At 31.1% G+C, this 14,166-nt stretch overlaps 2 protein-coding genes across 2 annotated transcripts; one reads left to right on the top strand and one right to left on the bottom strand.

Annotated features, from left to right (window-relative positions):
• Nucleotides 1-5,646: 5,646 nt before the first annotated feature.
• On the bottom strand, nucleotides 5,647-7,218 carry LOTGIDRAFT_154157 (hypothetical protein; the record flags this gene model as incomplete). The annotated part of the gene is made up of 6 exons (XM_009061874.1): nucleotides 5,647-5,727; nucleotides 6,022-6,090; nucleotides 6,372-6,436; nucleotides 6,648-6,699; nucleotides 6,951-6,998; nucleotides 7,195-7,218. The coding sequence occupies 6 exons, from the start codon at nucleotides 7,216-7,218 to the stop codon at nucleotides 5,647-5,649; spliced, it is 339 nt and encodes a 112-aa protein (XP_009060122.1).
• Nucleotides 7,219-7,898: 680 nt separating this feature from the next.
• Nucleotides 7,899-13,887, top strand: LOTGIDRAFT_210040 (hypothetical protein). The gene is made up of 15 exons (XM_009061873.1): nucleotides 7,899-8,036; nucleotides 8,426-8,496; nucleotides 8,668-8,846; nucleotides 9,073-9,116; nucleotides 9,387-9,488; nucleotides 9,742-9,809; nucleotides 9,906-10,012; nucleotides 10,355-10,464; nucleotides 10,770-10,843; nucleotides 11,044-11,098; nucleotides 11,291-11,389; nucleotides 11,642-11,739; nucleotides 11,988-12,066; nucleotides 12,388-13,299; nucleotides 13,340-13,887. The coding sequence occupies exons 1-14, from the start codon at nucleotides 7,908-7,910 to the stop codon at nucleotides 12,514-12,516; spliced, it is 1,344 nt and encodes a 447-aa protein (XP_009060121.1). The 5' UTR covers nucleotides 7,899-7,907; the 3' UTR covers nucleotides 12,517-13,299; nucleotides 13,340-13,887.
• The last annotated feature ends 279 nt before the right edge of the window (nucleotides 13,888-14,166 follow it).

Raw genomic sequence — 14,166 nt, 5'->3', positions numbered from 1 at the left:
AAAAGAAGGTTGTTTTGTTTCACTAGTTAAAATTGGTTGTAATTGTATGAAGCTCGTCATTTACGAGACAACCGAAGCCGAAAATGACGTCTGTTGATTGAAAGGTCGCATTTGTTCCAACATCTTGTGAAACGTTTATCAGGCCAACCATCTATATTTTATTTACATTTCACCAGTCTTTGAGCTTTTATTTGCCTTTGATCAAATAGTCAGATGGTAAGGACAACCTGAAAGGAATCTGAATCTTTTGCAGTCCTTTGCTCATTTGCCAATCATATTCTCTTTTACCATCCTTTGCTTTGCCCTAATCCTTTGCTTGATTGTAATGCTTTGGATCAATTACAATTATTTGCCTATTTGCAATCATTTTCTCCGTTGTATTCCTTTGCTAAGCCCCTTTCCAAATATACGCCCAAACATTTGTTTAGTAGCATTCCTTTTCTTGGCAGGAATCATTTGCTAAGTTGCAATCCTTTGCCTATTTGCAATCAGTATCTCAGTTGCCATCCTTTGCTTAATAATAATTATTTGATTAGTAACATTCCTTTGCTTGGCAGAAATTATTTGCTAAGTAGCAGTCCTTTGCTTGGCAGAAATTATTTGCATTCCTTTGCTTATTCGCAAACAGTATCTTAGTTGCTATCCTTTACTTAGCTCCAATTCTGTGCTTGATAGTTATTATTTGCTTAGCAGTGGTCCTTTGCTTAATAGAAAGCATTTGCTAAGTTGCAATCCTTTGCCTTTTTGTAATCAGTATCTGATCATTACTTAGCGTCCATTCGCAGCTTCGTTTTTATTATTTTCTTAATAGCGGTCCTTTACTTGGCAGAAATCATTTGCAAAATCGAGTCCTTTGTTTATTTGCATTCAGTATTTCAGTTGCCGTGCTTTGCTTTATAGTAATAAACTGTCTAGTAGCATTCCTTTGCTTGGCAAATATCATTTGCTGATGTAGCAGTCCTTTGCTGATGTGCAATTAGTAGCCTATCCTTTGTTTAGCTCGAACTCTTTGCTTGGTAGTAATCATATGCTTAATAGCATTCCTTTGATTGGCAGATTTGCTCAGTAACAGTCCTTTGCTCATTAAGTTTTCAGTATCTGAGCTATCATTCTTTGCTGAGCGTCAATTCTCAGCTCTGTTTGCTAATCAGTATCTCAGTTTCAATCCTTTGCTTGGCTCCAATTCTTTACTTGAATTCCTATGCCATGTCATTTACTTATTTGCAATCAGTATTTTATTCTTTGCAATTCTTGTTTAGTTGTTGTTCTTTGTTTGGAAGCATAGTACTTTTTTTGCAGATATAAGTTGTAGTCCTTTGCCTATTTGCAATCATTATTTTAGTCGCCATTCTTTCTCAGCTCCAATTTGTTGTTTTGTTGTAATTCTTTGCTTGGTAGTAATTATATGCTTAGTGGCATTCCTTTGCATGGCAGAAATTATTTGCTAAGTTGCAGTCCTTTGCTTATTTGCGATCGGTATCTCATTTGCCATCCTTTTCTCGTTTAAAAGATGTTATCCATTGAATAATTATACAATTTTCTACTGCGTTGAAATCCTTTGCTAATTTACAATTCTTTGAATAGATGCAAGGCTACCTAGCTGCTATATACTGTGTTTAGTTAAAATTCATTTCTTGCTCACAAACCTTTGCATGCACACAATCAGCTCCAGTTCCAATTGTCTTCTTTATTACAATTTTTTCTTACTTACAATTCTTTTCTTAGTTACAATTATCTTCTTTATTACAGTTCTTTTGTCTCGAAGTTGCAATTCTCGAATTCTTTTCTTAGTAACAATTCTTCTTTTTTGTTACAATTCTTCTCTTTTGTTACAATTCTTCTCTTTTGTTACAATTCTTCTCTTTTGTTACAATTTTTTTTCTTTTTTTACAAATCTTCTCATTTGATATAATTTTTCTCTTTTGTTACAATTATTCTTCTCTTTTGTTACAATTCTTCTTATTTGTTACAATTCTTCATATTTATTACAATTCTTCTCTTTTGCACAATTATTCTTCTCTTTTGTTACAATTCTTCTCTTTTATTGCAATTCTTCTTATTTGTTACAATTTTTCTTTTTTGTTACAATTCTTGTCTTTTTTAGAATTCTTCTCTTTTGTTACAATTATTCTTATTTGTTACAACTCCTTTCTTTTGTTACAATTCTTATCTTTTGTTACAATTTTTTTTTCTACAAATCTTCTCATTTGATATAATTCTTCTCTTTTGTTACAATTATTCTTCTCTTTTGTTACAATTCTTCTTGTTTGTTACAATTCTTCATATTTATTACAATTCTTCTCTTTTGCACAATTATTCTTCTCTTTTGTTACAATTCTTCTCTTTTATTGCAATTCTTCTTATTTGTTACAATTCTTCTTTTTTGTTACAATTCTTGTCTTTTTTAGAATTCTTCTCTTTTGTTACAATTATTCTTATTTGTTACAACTCTTTTCTTTTGTTACAATTCTTCTCTTTTTTTACAATTCTTCTCTTTTTTTGTTATAATTCTTCTCTTTTTACAATTCTTCTCTTTTGTAACAAATCTCAAATTTTTGTCTTAGTAGAAATTCTCTTCTTACATACAATTGTACTATGTTTTAAATACTATTCATTTTACGGTACTACACTATGAACAGGAGACTCCTTATCCCTGCTAAAAAGCATAAACTAGTCATCTAGTTGTTAATTATGAAAAATTAAGTACAAAATGTACGGCTGTCATGTTCCACTAGTTAACTGCAAGTGATGCCATCGTTATTATGACGTCATAATAGAGTATTCATCATAATAAATAACACGATGATAGCCAATTCAAATTACTTATTCAGAAAAAAACATAACGAACTTGTGATGGCGAATTTTTGGCTGCAGTTTATGAGATACGGATTGAAAAATGTCAGTATATTTTACAAAGCAGATAGATCCATTAGTTTTAGCAATCAGAACATTGAAAACCATTGTATTTCAAACACAGATTGTTAGATCAAGTCAGTTATTTTTAATAATTGTGTAAGATCGTAAGAACTTTCTGAATAGTCTGGAGATTTCTTCTTTTCATACCACGATATGATGGTCTTGAATCACCAGTCTTTGAAGAAGATCTAATCTGGAACCCATAATCATTGAGGAAATAATAAATGGTCATTAAGAAGATGAAGAGTGGAAGCATGGGAAAATGAAGAAACACTTGAGAAATGGAGAAAAAGCTATATTGTGAAGTTTCCAAAGAACAGTGATTTCAACGATTGCCAAAACTGCGTACAGCTTCTCTCAATACCCAACAGAACTTTTACCATGGTGATTATGGAAAAGATCAAAACTTTAAGAGACACAGTCAGGATTCCCGGCCTAACAGATTGTAACGCATCATTATTGAGCAATCTCTGGATTGGCAGTCACCACTATTATGCCAACTTCGTGGACAAAAAAGTATTTGACATGGCAACAATTTGGCAAATCCTCAGTCACTATGGAATCCCTCAAAAGACCTTCAGTGTCATACAGAGAGTTTACAGAGAGACACCAGCTACGGAGTCATTCACAACAATATGCCCTCACTATGCACCTCGGTATGATGGTATCATCTTCATAATATTTGAATGTTTATTTCTTTTATTGAATTAAAACCAATATTTATTCTTTTCCATGTCCTCACTGACTTTGAGATTCTTATATTACTTCATTCGATATTTCCATCCCCATGATTATTGAGCATTCCCCTTCTCAAATTCTAGTGAACATGAGCACAATTTCCATTATACTTCCACATTTCGTGTTTTCCGATGTCGTATTTCCCTTTCTGCTATGATATTTTCTCTCTCTCTGGTTTCGGTTAGTATTTCAATTCTGTCTATATTTTCGTTCTATGGTTTTCGGATTGGAAATTCCAGTTGCATGTTTCCAAAATAAAAACCCGTTTAGTTTCTCTTCTATTTTTAGGTTGATCGAAAAACTAAAACACTTTCCTAATTTAGGCTACTTATGAGTCAAAGAAACAACAATAAACTCACACATAAACATCAATAACAAACACAATTCATACGGTGTAACTTTCCTGTCAACAGTCAGATAGGAATTTTTAAATTTGCTAATTTCGAATTAAATCTTTAATTAAAGTCGAAATTTTTTCACCACTATTACGAGATTTAATGGCAACGAACAATACCTTAGTTCTACTATTTACTAGAAGTTTAAACTGTTAATTTTTGGAAATTTCAGTAATACATTTACCTTGCGACTATCTTCATTTACTAGTTAGCTGTAAGTGATGCCATCGTTATTGTGACGTCATAATCGACTATACTTCATTAAACGTTATACAAAATTATCCAATCAAATTTGTTTACAATCCTGGCCTCAGAAAATTGCCATTTAAGCTCGCTGAGCACGATATTTTCGCTTATGGTATTAGAATAATATTTGATAAATGAACGAAATTCTTCTGCTTTTTAGCTTTACCTTTCAATTTAGCCAATTTAGAAATTCTAAAAATTGATGGTTTACATGGTTTTAACATAGCTAATATATATACTGATCAAGGTTTAAAAGACGTTTCAGGTCTGTAATGTTGTCTTAAATTTATTTCTTTGGAGACCTTCATGTAAAGGAAAAGCATGGTTTTTTATGATATTTAAAACTAGCAGCAACGAGGGAAAGGGTTTAAATATCATTAAAACACTGTTTCTTTTTGTTCGAAAAACAATAAGCAATAACGATTGTTTCTCTGTCACAATCATGTCACTCAGCAATAATGAAGTAAGGGGCGCAACTCGTGCCTACAATAATCGGTCAGTTCACCAGTGGTGACCAGTGAGAAAGACTTACTATTTTTGAAGATATTGAAACAATTCAAGCCATGGTGTCACAGGAACTTGAAGTCAAGAACCACCATGGGGAGAAACATGGGCAAATGATTTCCGTGGAAGGCACAGAAAGGAATTTTTTCGTAGGAAACCCATGAGCTCAGAAGATGTCAATAAGCCATTGAAATCCAGAGAAAGAAGAAGTTCAGCTCGAAAGCACCCTTCCAGTGGTTGGTATGTGTCTCTAGGTATGTGTCTCTTTTATCCATATATTGGGCACAAAACCGTATTTTTACAATATAATTAGACCCACATATTTGAGAACGAACCCACATAACGTATATCGATCTGAAATAAGTCCTTGGCATCCTACCATAAACACTAGTTGGCAGGCTGTGACATGATCCATGATTTTTTTCAAGTAATCATCAATTATTAAAAATATGAAGAATGCTTGTCAGAGCAGAGTAACTCACATACAATTAGTAAAAAGTAATGTCTGATAGTACTCTTTTGGAGTAGATTGATTTATTGAAACTCAAAGCTCAAACACAAAACAAGAAGGTAGGTACATGTTTATCTGTATGTGTTGATATGTTTGTTTCTATTTCATTGAAAATCAGAGGAATGGATAAAAAATGGGTGATGGCATTTTCATGACGGCATACAAAAAACACAAAGGATATAATATAAATATGATTTTTTTCTACACAATTAAAAATTGTCACTGTCCCCTTCCTTCAAACCTCACATATACCCATCCTAGTCTTGTTTCACTTTTCAGTCTTTTTAACAGTTATTTTTTTTCAGTTACAATCATTCAGCTATATGTGAGTGCTAACTATAAGCCAGCACCTCCCATACAAGGTGGGGATTTTCCAACTTTCTGTCCAGAATCTTCCCACTGTTTTAATGTTTTAGTCTGAAATTACAAATAATATTCTGACTTTAATAGCTAAGATTTGCCACACTGGCCATTAAAATGCCAAATGAAATACTTATAAGTATTCAAAGCATAAGTATTCCTAAGACCAATCTGAATAAATTTATGTGCACTTTTTACTATAGTGTAAAGTATTTCTTTTTTGCAAAGCCGATCAGAAAGAAATGAATCTCATTAAATCATCGATTCTTAAATATTTTGAATCTGAAGTAATTTTGTCGAGATGAATAAAAGAACACACCCCACCCCCCAAAAAAAGAGAATTATACTGACCACCATTGATAAGGCATGAACTCCAGAATCTAATTCTTCTTTTAATGTTTCATTTACTAACCTGTGCCTCTGGAAGTCAAAATGGAACCTCTGTTTGACAATTTACATGACATTTTTTAAATAATTTATATGTAAGTCATTATACATATTTAATTAAGCCTCTTGAAGCAAATTCACAAGGTCTTTCTACATCCACCTTTGTTTTTTTTTAAATAAAAATAATTCAATGGATAATACATAAGAATAAAAAATTCATCAACTAAATTGCTTGATTTGAAAAATGTGGGAACCCATCTTTAAAAATATTGTAACTTATATCTATCTTATTCAATCATTCCAATCACACCTACCTTAATTAAAGGAAGATTTTCAAATTTGTCAGACACTACCACTACCTTAAAATGAGTTTCAGACCCTAAAAAATATATATTCATATTTTATTTATACATATTATTGTACTAAAATGAGAGTCAACTTTCCCTAATTTAACCATTGATTGAACAACTGACAAAAGGTGACAAAAAGCCTCATGACTTCAGTGTGTGTACATTTGTTACATTTTTCTTGTATCATCAGTTTTCTATCTATTTGAATTTGTCTCTTTGAATTGAGCAAAATACAATTACCCTTTGGCACACTATGCATATAACTTTCATTATTAACTTCTAAATAGGATGGCTGAAAAAAAAATGACATATCTATAAATGAATCTTGACTGACTTCTGATTGTGAGACAAACAAATACCTTTTATTCTGTGGAAAATTCTACTTTAATTGATGGATTTATTGTCATATGACATTATACTGTCTATCAAAAAACGAGATGAAATTGATATACTGATTCATGAATAATTTGGTTCAAATTATTAAAAAAAACTACCATCAGATTCAAAACTGTCTAACTTCAAATTAATAAGACAGTGGCCTACCTTAAATATTTCAGATAATTTATTTCTAATGGAAGTTTCTACTGGTTTCTGTAAAATATAGAATATAGCTCAGGTAAGTAAGTAAATTTGACTGAAAGTGATAGTCCAATAAAAATCACAGCACACACCATAAACATGTCAGTAGAACATTCATCTGACAATGTTAAATCATGATAACCATATATAATTCTTTACTTGGGTATGAAAAAAAAACAGGTTTACATTGTGATAAATAGCTTATTACCTCATTCTGTCCAACTGACATCATTCTTTCTGACAATATAGGTCTGACTACAAACTGATGATACTTTAAATTCTGTAAAACTTTAATTAATAATGAGAATTAAGTCCTAAAAGCTGAATAACATAATGATACATAGATTTTTAACCAACTAGCACTAGTTACAAAATTTAAACAATTTAGTACAAATAATTTTCTAATAATGGTAAGTATTTGGTTGTATTGAAATTGGCTTTAATAAAATACTTGACTAACTAAAATGATACAGGACACTCTAGTGCGTGAAATTTTTAGAAATTTATAGTGGTCAAGAAGCCGTCAGTATATAATTAATATAAGACTAAGTAAGATGACTGAGGTTCAAAGAACATTTCAAAACAAATTTAACAGACCTTTTAACATATTCGTGTATGTTCAACGTAACATTAGCCTAGATTTAAGGACTGTACTGAAGACAAATCGCTGTAAATTCAACTCTTCTTATCTCCAAATCAAGCTTTTTAATTTCTGTCACGTTTGTTTGATTTGTCAATTTGGTTTGTTTACAATAATTTTTCTACTTTTGGTTTAACTTCCGATATCCTTTCAATTTTAAAACAAAATCACTGATTGGTCATATTGATATTCTAATAAATTAAAAACCAATCAAAGCTGAGGTTCTAAAAAGCTATAAAATGACTCATTTCCTGTCGCACATGCGCTGTCGGTAGTTCAAGATGTCTACCTACTTGGCCGTCAATTTGGTCAAATATGTTTGTTCGTGTAGCAAACTTTTACCGGTTTGCAGATTGTATTTATGTCGGCATTGTTTGAAGCTTCGATGTGCAGACTGCGTTCAGCATGAGGTAAATATGATGGAAAAAGAATGGACACGATGATATATCCTAGAAAGTGTAGGCGTATCATTTCATTGATTTACTGATTGTCAATCAAATAGTAGACTAAACTTATTCAATATTGTATCGTTGGCTAATTTTGCATAACCTATCACAGTGAATGAAAACAAAATTATTTTTTAACGGGAGAGTTTTAAGTCTGAAATTTGGGCAGTTTTCATGGTAAATTTCTGGTCCTGAGGCAAAAGTGTGATTGTTTTAAATATAAAATCACCAAATTCTATGTAGGCCTACTCATATGCATAAATAAAATGTAGTTGAAATTTGTATATTGATTTTGTGTAAGTTTGTGAAAAGAGTATTATCATTTATGCCATTTTTTTTTTTGGTTCTTTTAGGCTGACACACCGTATTGTCCAAATTGTATGGAGAATATGCCATCATCTGAAGCTAAGTTAAAGAAAAACCGGTAGGTCTTTAAAGTGTTTGTTGTATCTTCAGGGGGCACTTATTGTTTGTGACTAAAGGTTTGCCTTACCAATCAAACCATCAGTCAGACTCAAGGCGAGAGGGAATAGTCATCAAAGAAATACCTTTATATGAATTTTTTCCATTAATATGAATATGACTTATATTGTAGATGTGGAAGTTGTTATGATTGTCCTGGATGTGGCCATACTTTAATGACTAGAGCTAGTAGTCACTCATTGCCAGATCCTGAAGATGCCACTAAAACCATATCTAAAAAGATGTATTATATGGCTTGTGGATTTTGTCGATGGACTACACGGGATGTTGGCATTGAAGACCAGTCTGTTGGTGAGTACACTAATTGATGTAATCTTATATATATTTCCAACTTTTTTGCATAATTAACTACTGATTATGGTGCAGCTCTTGTTATTTCAGACCTGTCCTGCACATTGACTGCAAAAAAGAAGATCTTTAGATAAAACTTACAGAGCTTATATTTGTGGCCAACTTAATTAGATGCAAAACTTGAGCAATGTTCATAAAAAATTAATGCATTTTTACATTATGTTAGCTAGTGGTGGGTGGCAAGATCAAGAAAATCCAGATCTGAAAAGGGTCAGTTGTTAAATTAATTTTTGAATATCAATTCTGTGTCGTTTTGGAAATATATTATTCCATTCAAATTTGTGGAGTAGCCTAATCATGCAACTAGAGTTTAATTAATTTTATTAATTAAATATTAAAATAAATAAGCTTATCCATTGTTTTCACTAAACTTAAACATCAAAATAGCGGCTCTTGCTCTCATTTATTTATCTACAGGCCTCTTAACTGGAGCATAATTAGTAAGTTGTGTAATTTGTATTATGCTTGGATGTTTTGCAGATAAACAATCTGTTGGAACATTATCGTAAACTGGCTCAAAAGGAAAAGGCTGAGAAAGAGAGGAAGAAATATGTTAAAAGAAGGAGTCATATGTATTACACAGTAAGTACAGTACCAGGATATAACTTGTGAGAAAGGGTTTGATAATATATTTAGGGAATATGTAATAGTTAAAGGGCTATAACCAGATTAACAAACACATATAACATTGATGGCATTTATTTTTTTGTTTTTTAAATATAAATCATTACCTTATGTGTTTTTTCTATTATTCTTTAATCATAGGAATTCAAGTAAGTACAAGTAATGTAAGTACAGTAAGTCATATGTAATGAAGAAACATTGTCTATTACAGGACAAGTATGGTCTTACATCAGTTGCTGCTTCTAAAAGAAAGACTTTGTCCTCATTTTCATCATTAAGGTTTGTATTGACTGGAATAACCTTTAACAGATAATATTGTGTGTACACATGTTAAAGAACTAGTATTTCAATTATATGTTGCTACTTCTGTTCCAGTGTTAAAGATGAGGAGACTATTACTGAATTAGAAGTAGGAAAAACTGTGGAGGATTTTGAACCATTACCAGAAGATATCTTCACTAAACCATTGGAGATAACCAAATGTAAGCTTTTTTTTTCATAGACAGAGATTTGAATATATCTGTCACAATATTGTTAAATCTTATTTTTTTTATACAATGTACATTGTCATGAAACAACTCTCCATTAATATTTTTCAAACTTCGCATATTTTTTTCCCTCTTAATTATGGAATAGTGGAGGATCTTATGCTGTATTTTGGCATCTCTAAAACCCAGCAAAAGAAACTCATTTGTTTTGGAATTAATTCTCACATTGCGCTTGACATGGGCATTGTTCTTTAATCTTATCTGGAGGCAAAAAGTAGGAAATTTTCACTTCACTGTGCCTATTGCAACATAATGATTTTATTTCTTTACAAATAGTAACTACTATGGACCAGAGACTAACAACTCCAGAGTTTCAACCATCTGCTAGTAAAAATATGTATCCTCTACATAAACATTTATTGATTAGAAAATCTTTAAGATGCAAGGTAACAGTTTTGGATTTATTCTCATATGTTAAAGAATCTTTCTTTGAAAAATTTTTGTTATGTGATCGCATTATTTATCATATAAAGTAGTGTATTTTTTTGAGTGGTAACTCATCTGTTTTGTATATGAATTTACTTGAGGCTGCTTAACCTGCTAATGTTGTTAAAAAATCTTGCCATTACATACGCAAACTTCAGAAAGTTTTCCAATTATTTTATTCCAAACAGAATGGGTGAACGAGAATTGTTATGAATTCATATTGAATTACCATGTATTCACATTTTGTATTTTGTGTATTTGATAGGAATGTGAACATAATCTGAGTAAACCAGATTTCAACCCATTATCAATAAAGTTTAAAATCCAGTTAATTGCATTGTAAGTACATTAAATTAGATAATTTTACTTTTAAACAGAATACTGGATAAGACCAAAATTACATATATATTGTTTTCCCACATCACTATGTTGTGTCATTTCTGCATGTCACCACATGTTGTTTTGTATTTGAAGAACTCATCAGGGTACAAGAAATAGTTGAAATTACAATATTCTGTAATGTGTTTTATTTCTTACAGAAACCATATTCCTGAAGTAAGAATTGGTAGTCCTGTTAATTTTGCTCCTAAAAAGGTTATAAGAATAATAATATTAATTCATTTAGTTCAGTTCAAATGGGAATGAAATAAACTTTTCTTCCTCTGCCTTTTTAACTTATTAAGATGGGCAATAAAGATGTTTGCAATAAAGTAAATGTTGCTGAGCAATTTTGTCAGAGGGCCTCAGTTTATTTTCTCTTTTGATTTTTAATATTTTATTTCATAGGAAAATGTAGTGGTTTTAACGCTGAATAATCCTCAAACATTTGATACAGTAGTTAAACTATTACCTCTTGATGATGAAAGTGGATTCTCTAACAGTGAGGTAAGTTCTTTTTATTCGTACATGCATTTCAGTTCAAATTAATGGGATTAAAAAAGGCATAGGGTCCATTTATTTAGCTAATTTGGTATGATTAGTATTCTCACAAGGAATTCAGAGTGGCACAAATACTCATTAACTGCTATTCTCTGTCCATAGGTCAAAATCTATTAAAATTAAACCTCCTTTTCTAGCTGGCTATCCTGGTACAAGATATTATCTGACATTATCTGGATATTTCTTACTTTTTTTCAGATTGAATTACCTAAGAGAGAATTAATATTAGCTAAAAGAAATGATTTAGCAGGATATGATGACAGTGCTGTCAAACAAGACTTTAAAGATGATTCAAGGTATATTCGAGTAAAGATATGTTAACATTTTGGCCCTAAGCATATTTGAACAGCCCACTTTATTTAGGTAGAATAAAATAAACCTATGATTGGGTTTTGAATCATGCCAATATGTACACAAATATCTCGTACAAAACATTGTAGGAAATATAATTTGATTGACTACATGCTTAGCATGTTTATATCATGGATCTGAAAAGTTCTATAACACTTGCACTAACATCTATCATTTAAAATTTGTTTTGTAGTGTTGTAGCATTTAGAAATTTAAATAAAATTGGTATATTTGTGAAGGTTGTACCTAACGTTGATCAAGGTGATGTTAGGGTAAGTAATACATTTTGTACATTTTCAAAATGAAAATAAGTCCATGTCTAATATATCAAACATCCCATGAATAAAAGTGCAACTTGATCTATTGTACCAGAATCAATGTATTCATTCAATGTTTATGATATTAAAAAAAAATTTATTTTGCCAGTATTTTAGAATGTTTTTTTGCCTCTTCATATGTGCCTATATCTGGCAAAATTGGAAAAAAAAAACATATACATATACATATACAGTATTGTAGTATACGAGGTTAATAATTTTTGTATGGTCATGTTGCCATTTATTAATTGTTATAAATGGCAATTTATATTTCAGATCACATTTACCATGCAACATGAATATCGTAATACAACAGCTACTTTAGGTACAGAAGATACAGAACCACCTGTAGTTTGGATTGAACAAAAAGTTTTTGTAAATTTAGGAGCCATTAAGTCCTCCTAGATATTCTAACTTAATCTCTTATTTATTTTATTGTATGGCTTTGGTACTAGCTCTTGTTACTGGATTGGATTTTCAAAACAAACGTAAATCATTGAAACTATTGTTCTTGGGGCTGCTTTCATTTGAACTTTTCATTTTTGCTTTAAATCTAGTCAATTTATATCTCTAAGCCTTCCATTCTGTTTGTTCTGAATTACAGCTGAACTTAATTTATAATTTTTCAGTTTAATTCTATATTCCAAAACCAGAACCCTTTTCAAAACATCACTATTTTAAGAAATACAATAATTGATTAATATAATAATCAATTTCAATCAACAACAAAAATAACAAACATTACCTTAAATATTCGTGAAATTTGCTTTTAAAAGGCCTTTTTAGTCGGGAAATAGTTGAGGGGTTTGCAAAAAGAGTAAAACTGTTCTTTGGATGGTTTATTGATGCAAGGACTTGATGCATTTATAAATCTGCTCACTAGTTTATATCGGTCAATTGACTATTTTCTAACTACTTTAAAGAAAAGTCAAGTTATAAGCTTACTCATGATATTCTGTATCAATTACATTAGTCTTTCATCCATTCTCACACCGCTTTTGCCTCTTAATGTACTGCAAGACATAAACATAGCTTCTGTAGTGTGGTATGAGTAAGAATAGCACAATAATTGACCATGGTACTTCATGATTACTAGTGCCGACTAGTCTAGAACACAATAGATCATGATTTACTAGTGCTGACTAGACTAGAACACAATAGATCATGATTTACTAGTGCTGACTAGACTAAAACACAATAGATCATGATTTACTAGTGCTGACTAGACTAGAACACAATAGATCATGACTTACTAGTGCTGTCTTGACTGGAATACAATAGATTTACAAGTGCTGATTAGACTATAACACAACAGATCATGATGTACCAATGCTGTCTGGAATAGAATACAATAGATAATGATTTACTTGTGTTTCCTCAATGGAACATGATAGATCATGATTTATTGGTGCTGTCTTGACTAGAATACAAAAGATCATGATTTACCAGTGCTGTCTTGACTGGGACACAAAAGATCATGATTTACTTGTGTTTTCCTTAATGGAACACAATAGATTATGATTTACTATTGCTGTCTTGACTGAAATACAATAAATCATGATTTACTTCTGTTTTCTTGACTAGAACACAATAGATCATGATTTACTAGTGCTGTCTTGGCTGGAATACAATAAATGTTTTCCTTAATGGAACATAATAGATCATGATTTACTAGTGCTGTCTTTACTAGAACACAATAGATCATGATCAATAATATGGTTGTAAAAATATTGTTATTTACGTTTAATGTATTCGAATAAAAGCTAATCATTGAGCTGTAATTGTTTGCTTCTTACATTACATTTTAGAAACTCCCAATATGCTTCTGTCGACACGCATACATAATGGAGGAAAATATTATATAAATGAATTGGGATTTAGTTCTATTGTTATTGAAACAATGGAAGAAACAAACATTCTAAAAAAAATTATTGATTTATATTTCCGTTAGTTTCCGTGAATTTCCGGATTATGTAAATGAAGTAGGTCACGTTACCTTATATGGTAAACGTTCTAGAATGCAGAAGTTGACTTGACAACTCTCAAGAATACAGT

Source organism: Lottia gigantea (assembly GCF_000327385.1).
Source record: "Lottia gigantea unplaced genomic scaffold LOTGIsca_5, whole genome shotgun sequence".
Lineage (NCBI taxonomy): Eukaryota > Metazoa > Mollusca > Gastropoda > Lottiidae > Lottia > Lottia gigantea.
Note: the sequence above shows the minus strand (reverse complement) of the source record. Positions and strands in the feature narration are given on the sequence as shown.

Bases quoted from the DNA above. Each gene is read 5' to 3' on its own strand.
- LOTGIDRAFT_210040 (XM_009061873.1), top strand. From the start codon at position 7,908: ATGTCTACCTACTTGGCCGTCAATTTGGTCAAATATGTTTGTTCGTGT. The intron at 9,117-9,386 runs GTCAGTTGTTAA...GATGTTTTGCAG, and splicing joins AAAATCCAGATCTGAAAAGG to ATAAACAATCTGTTGGAACA. The intron at 9,489-9,741 runs GTAAGTACAGTA...TGTCTATTACAG, and splicing joins GGAGTCATATGTATTACACA to GACAAGTATGGTCTTACATC.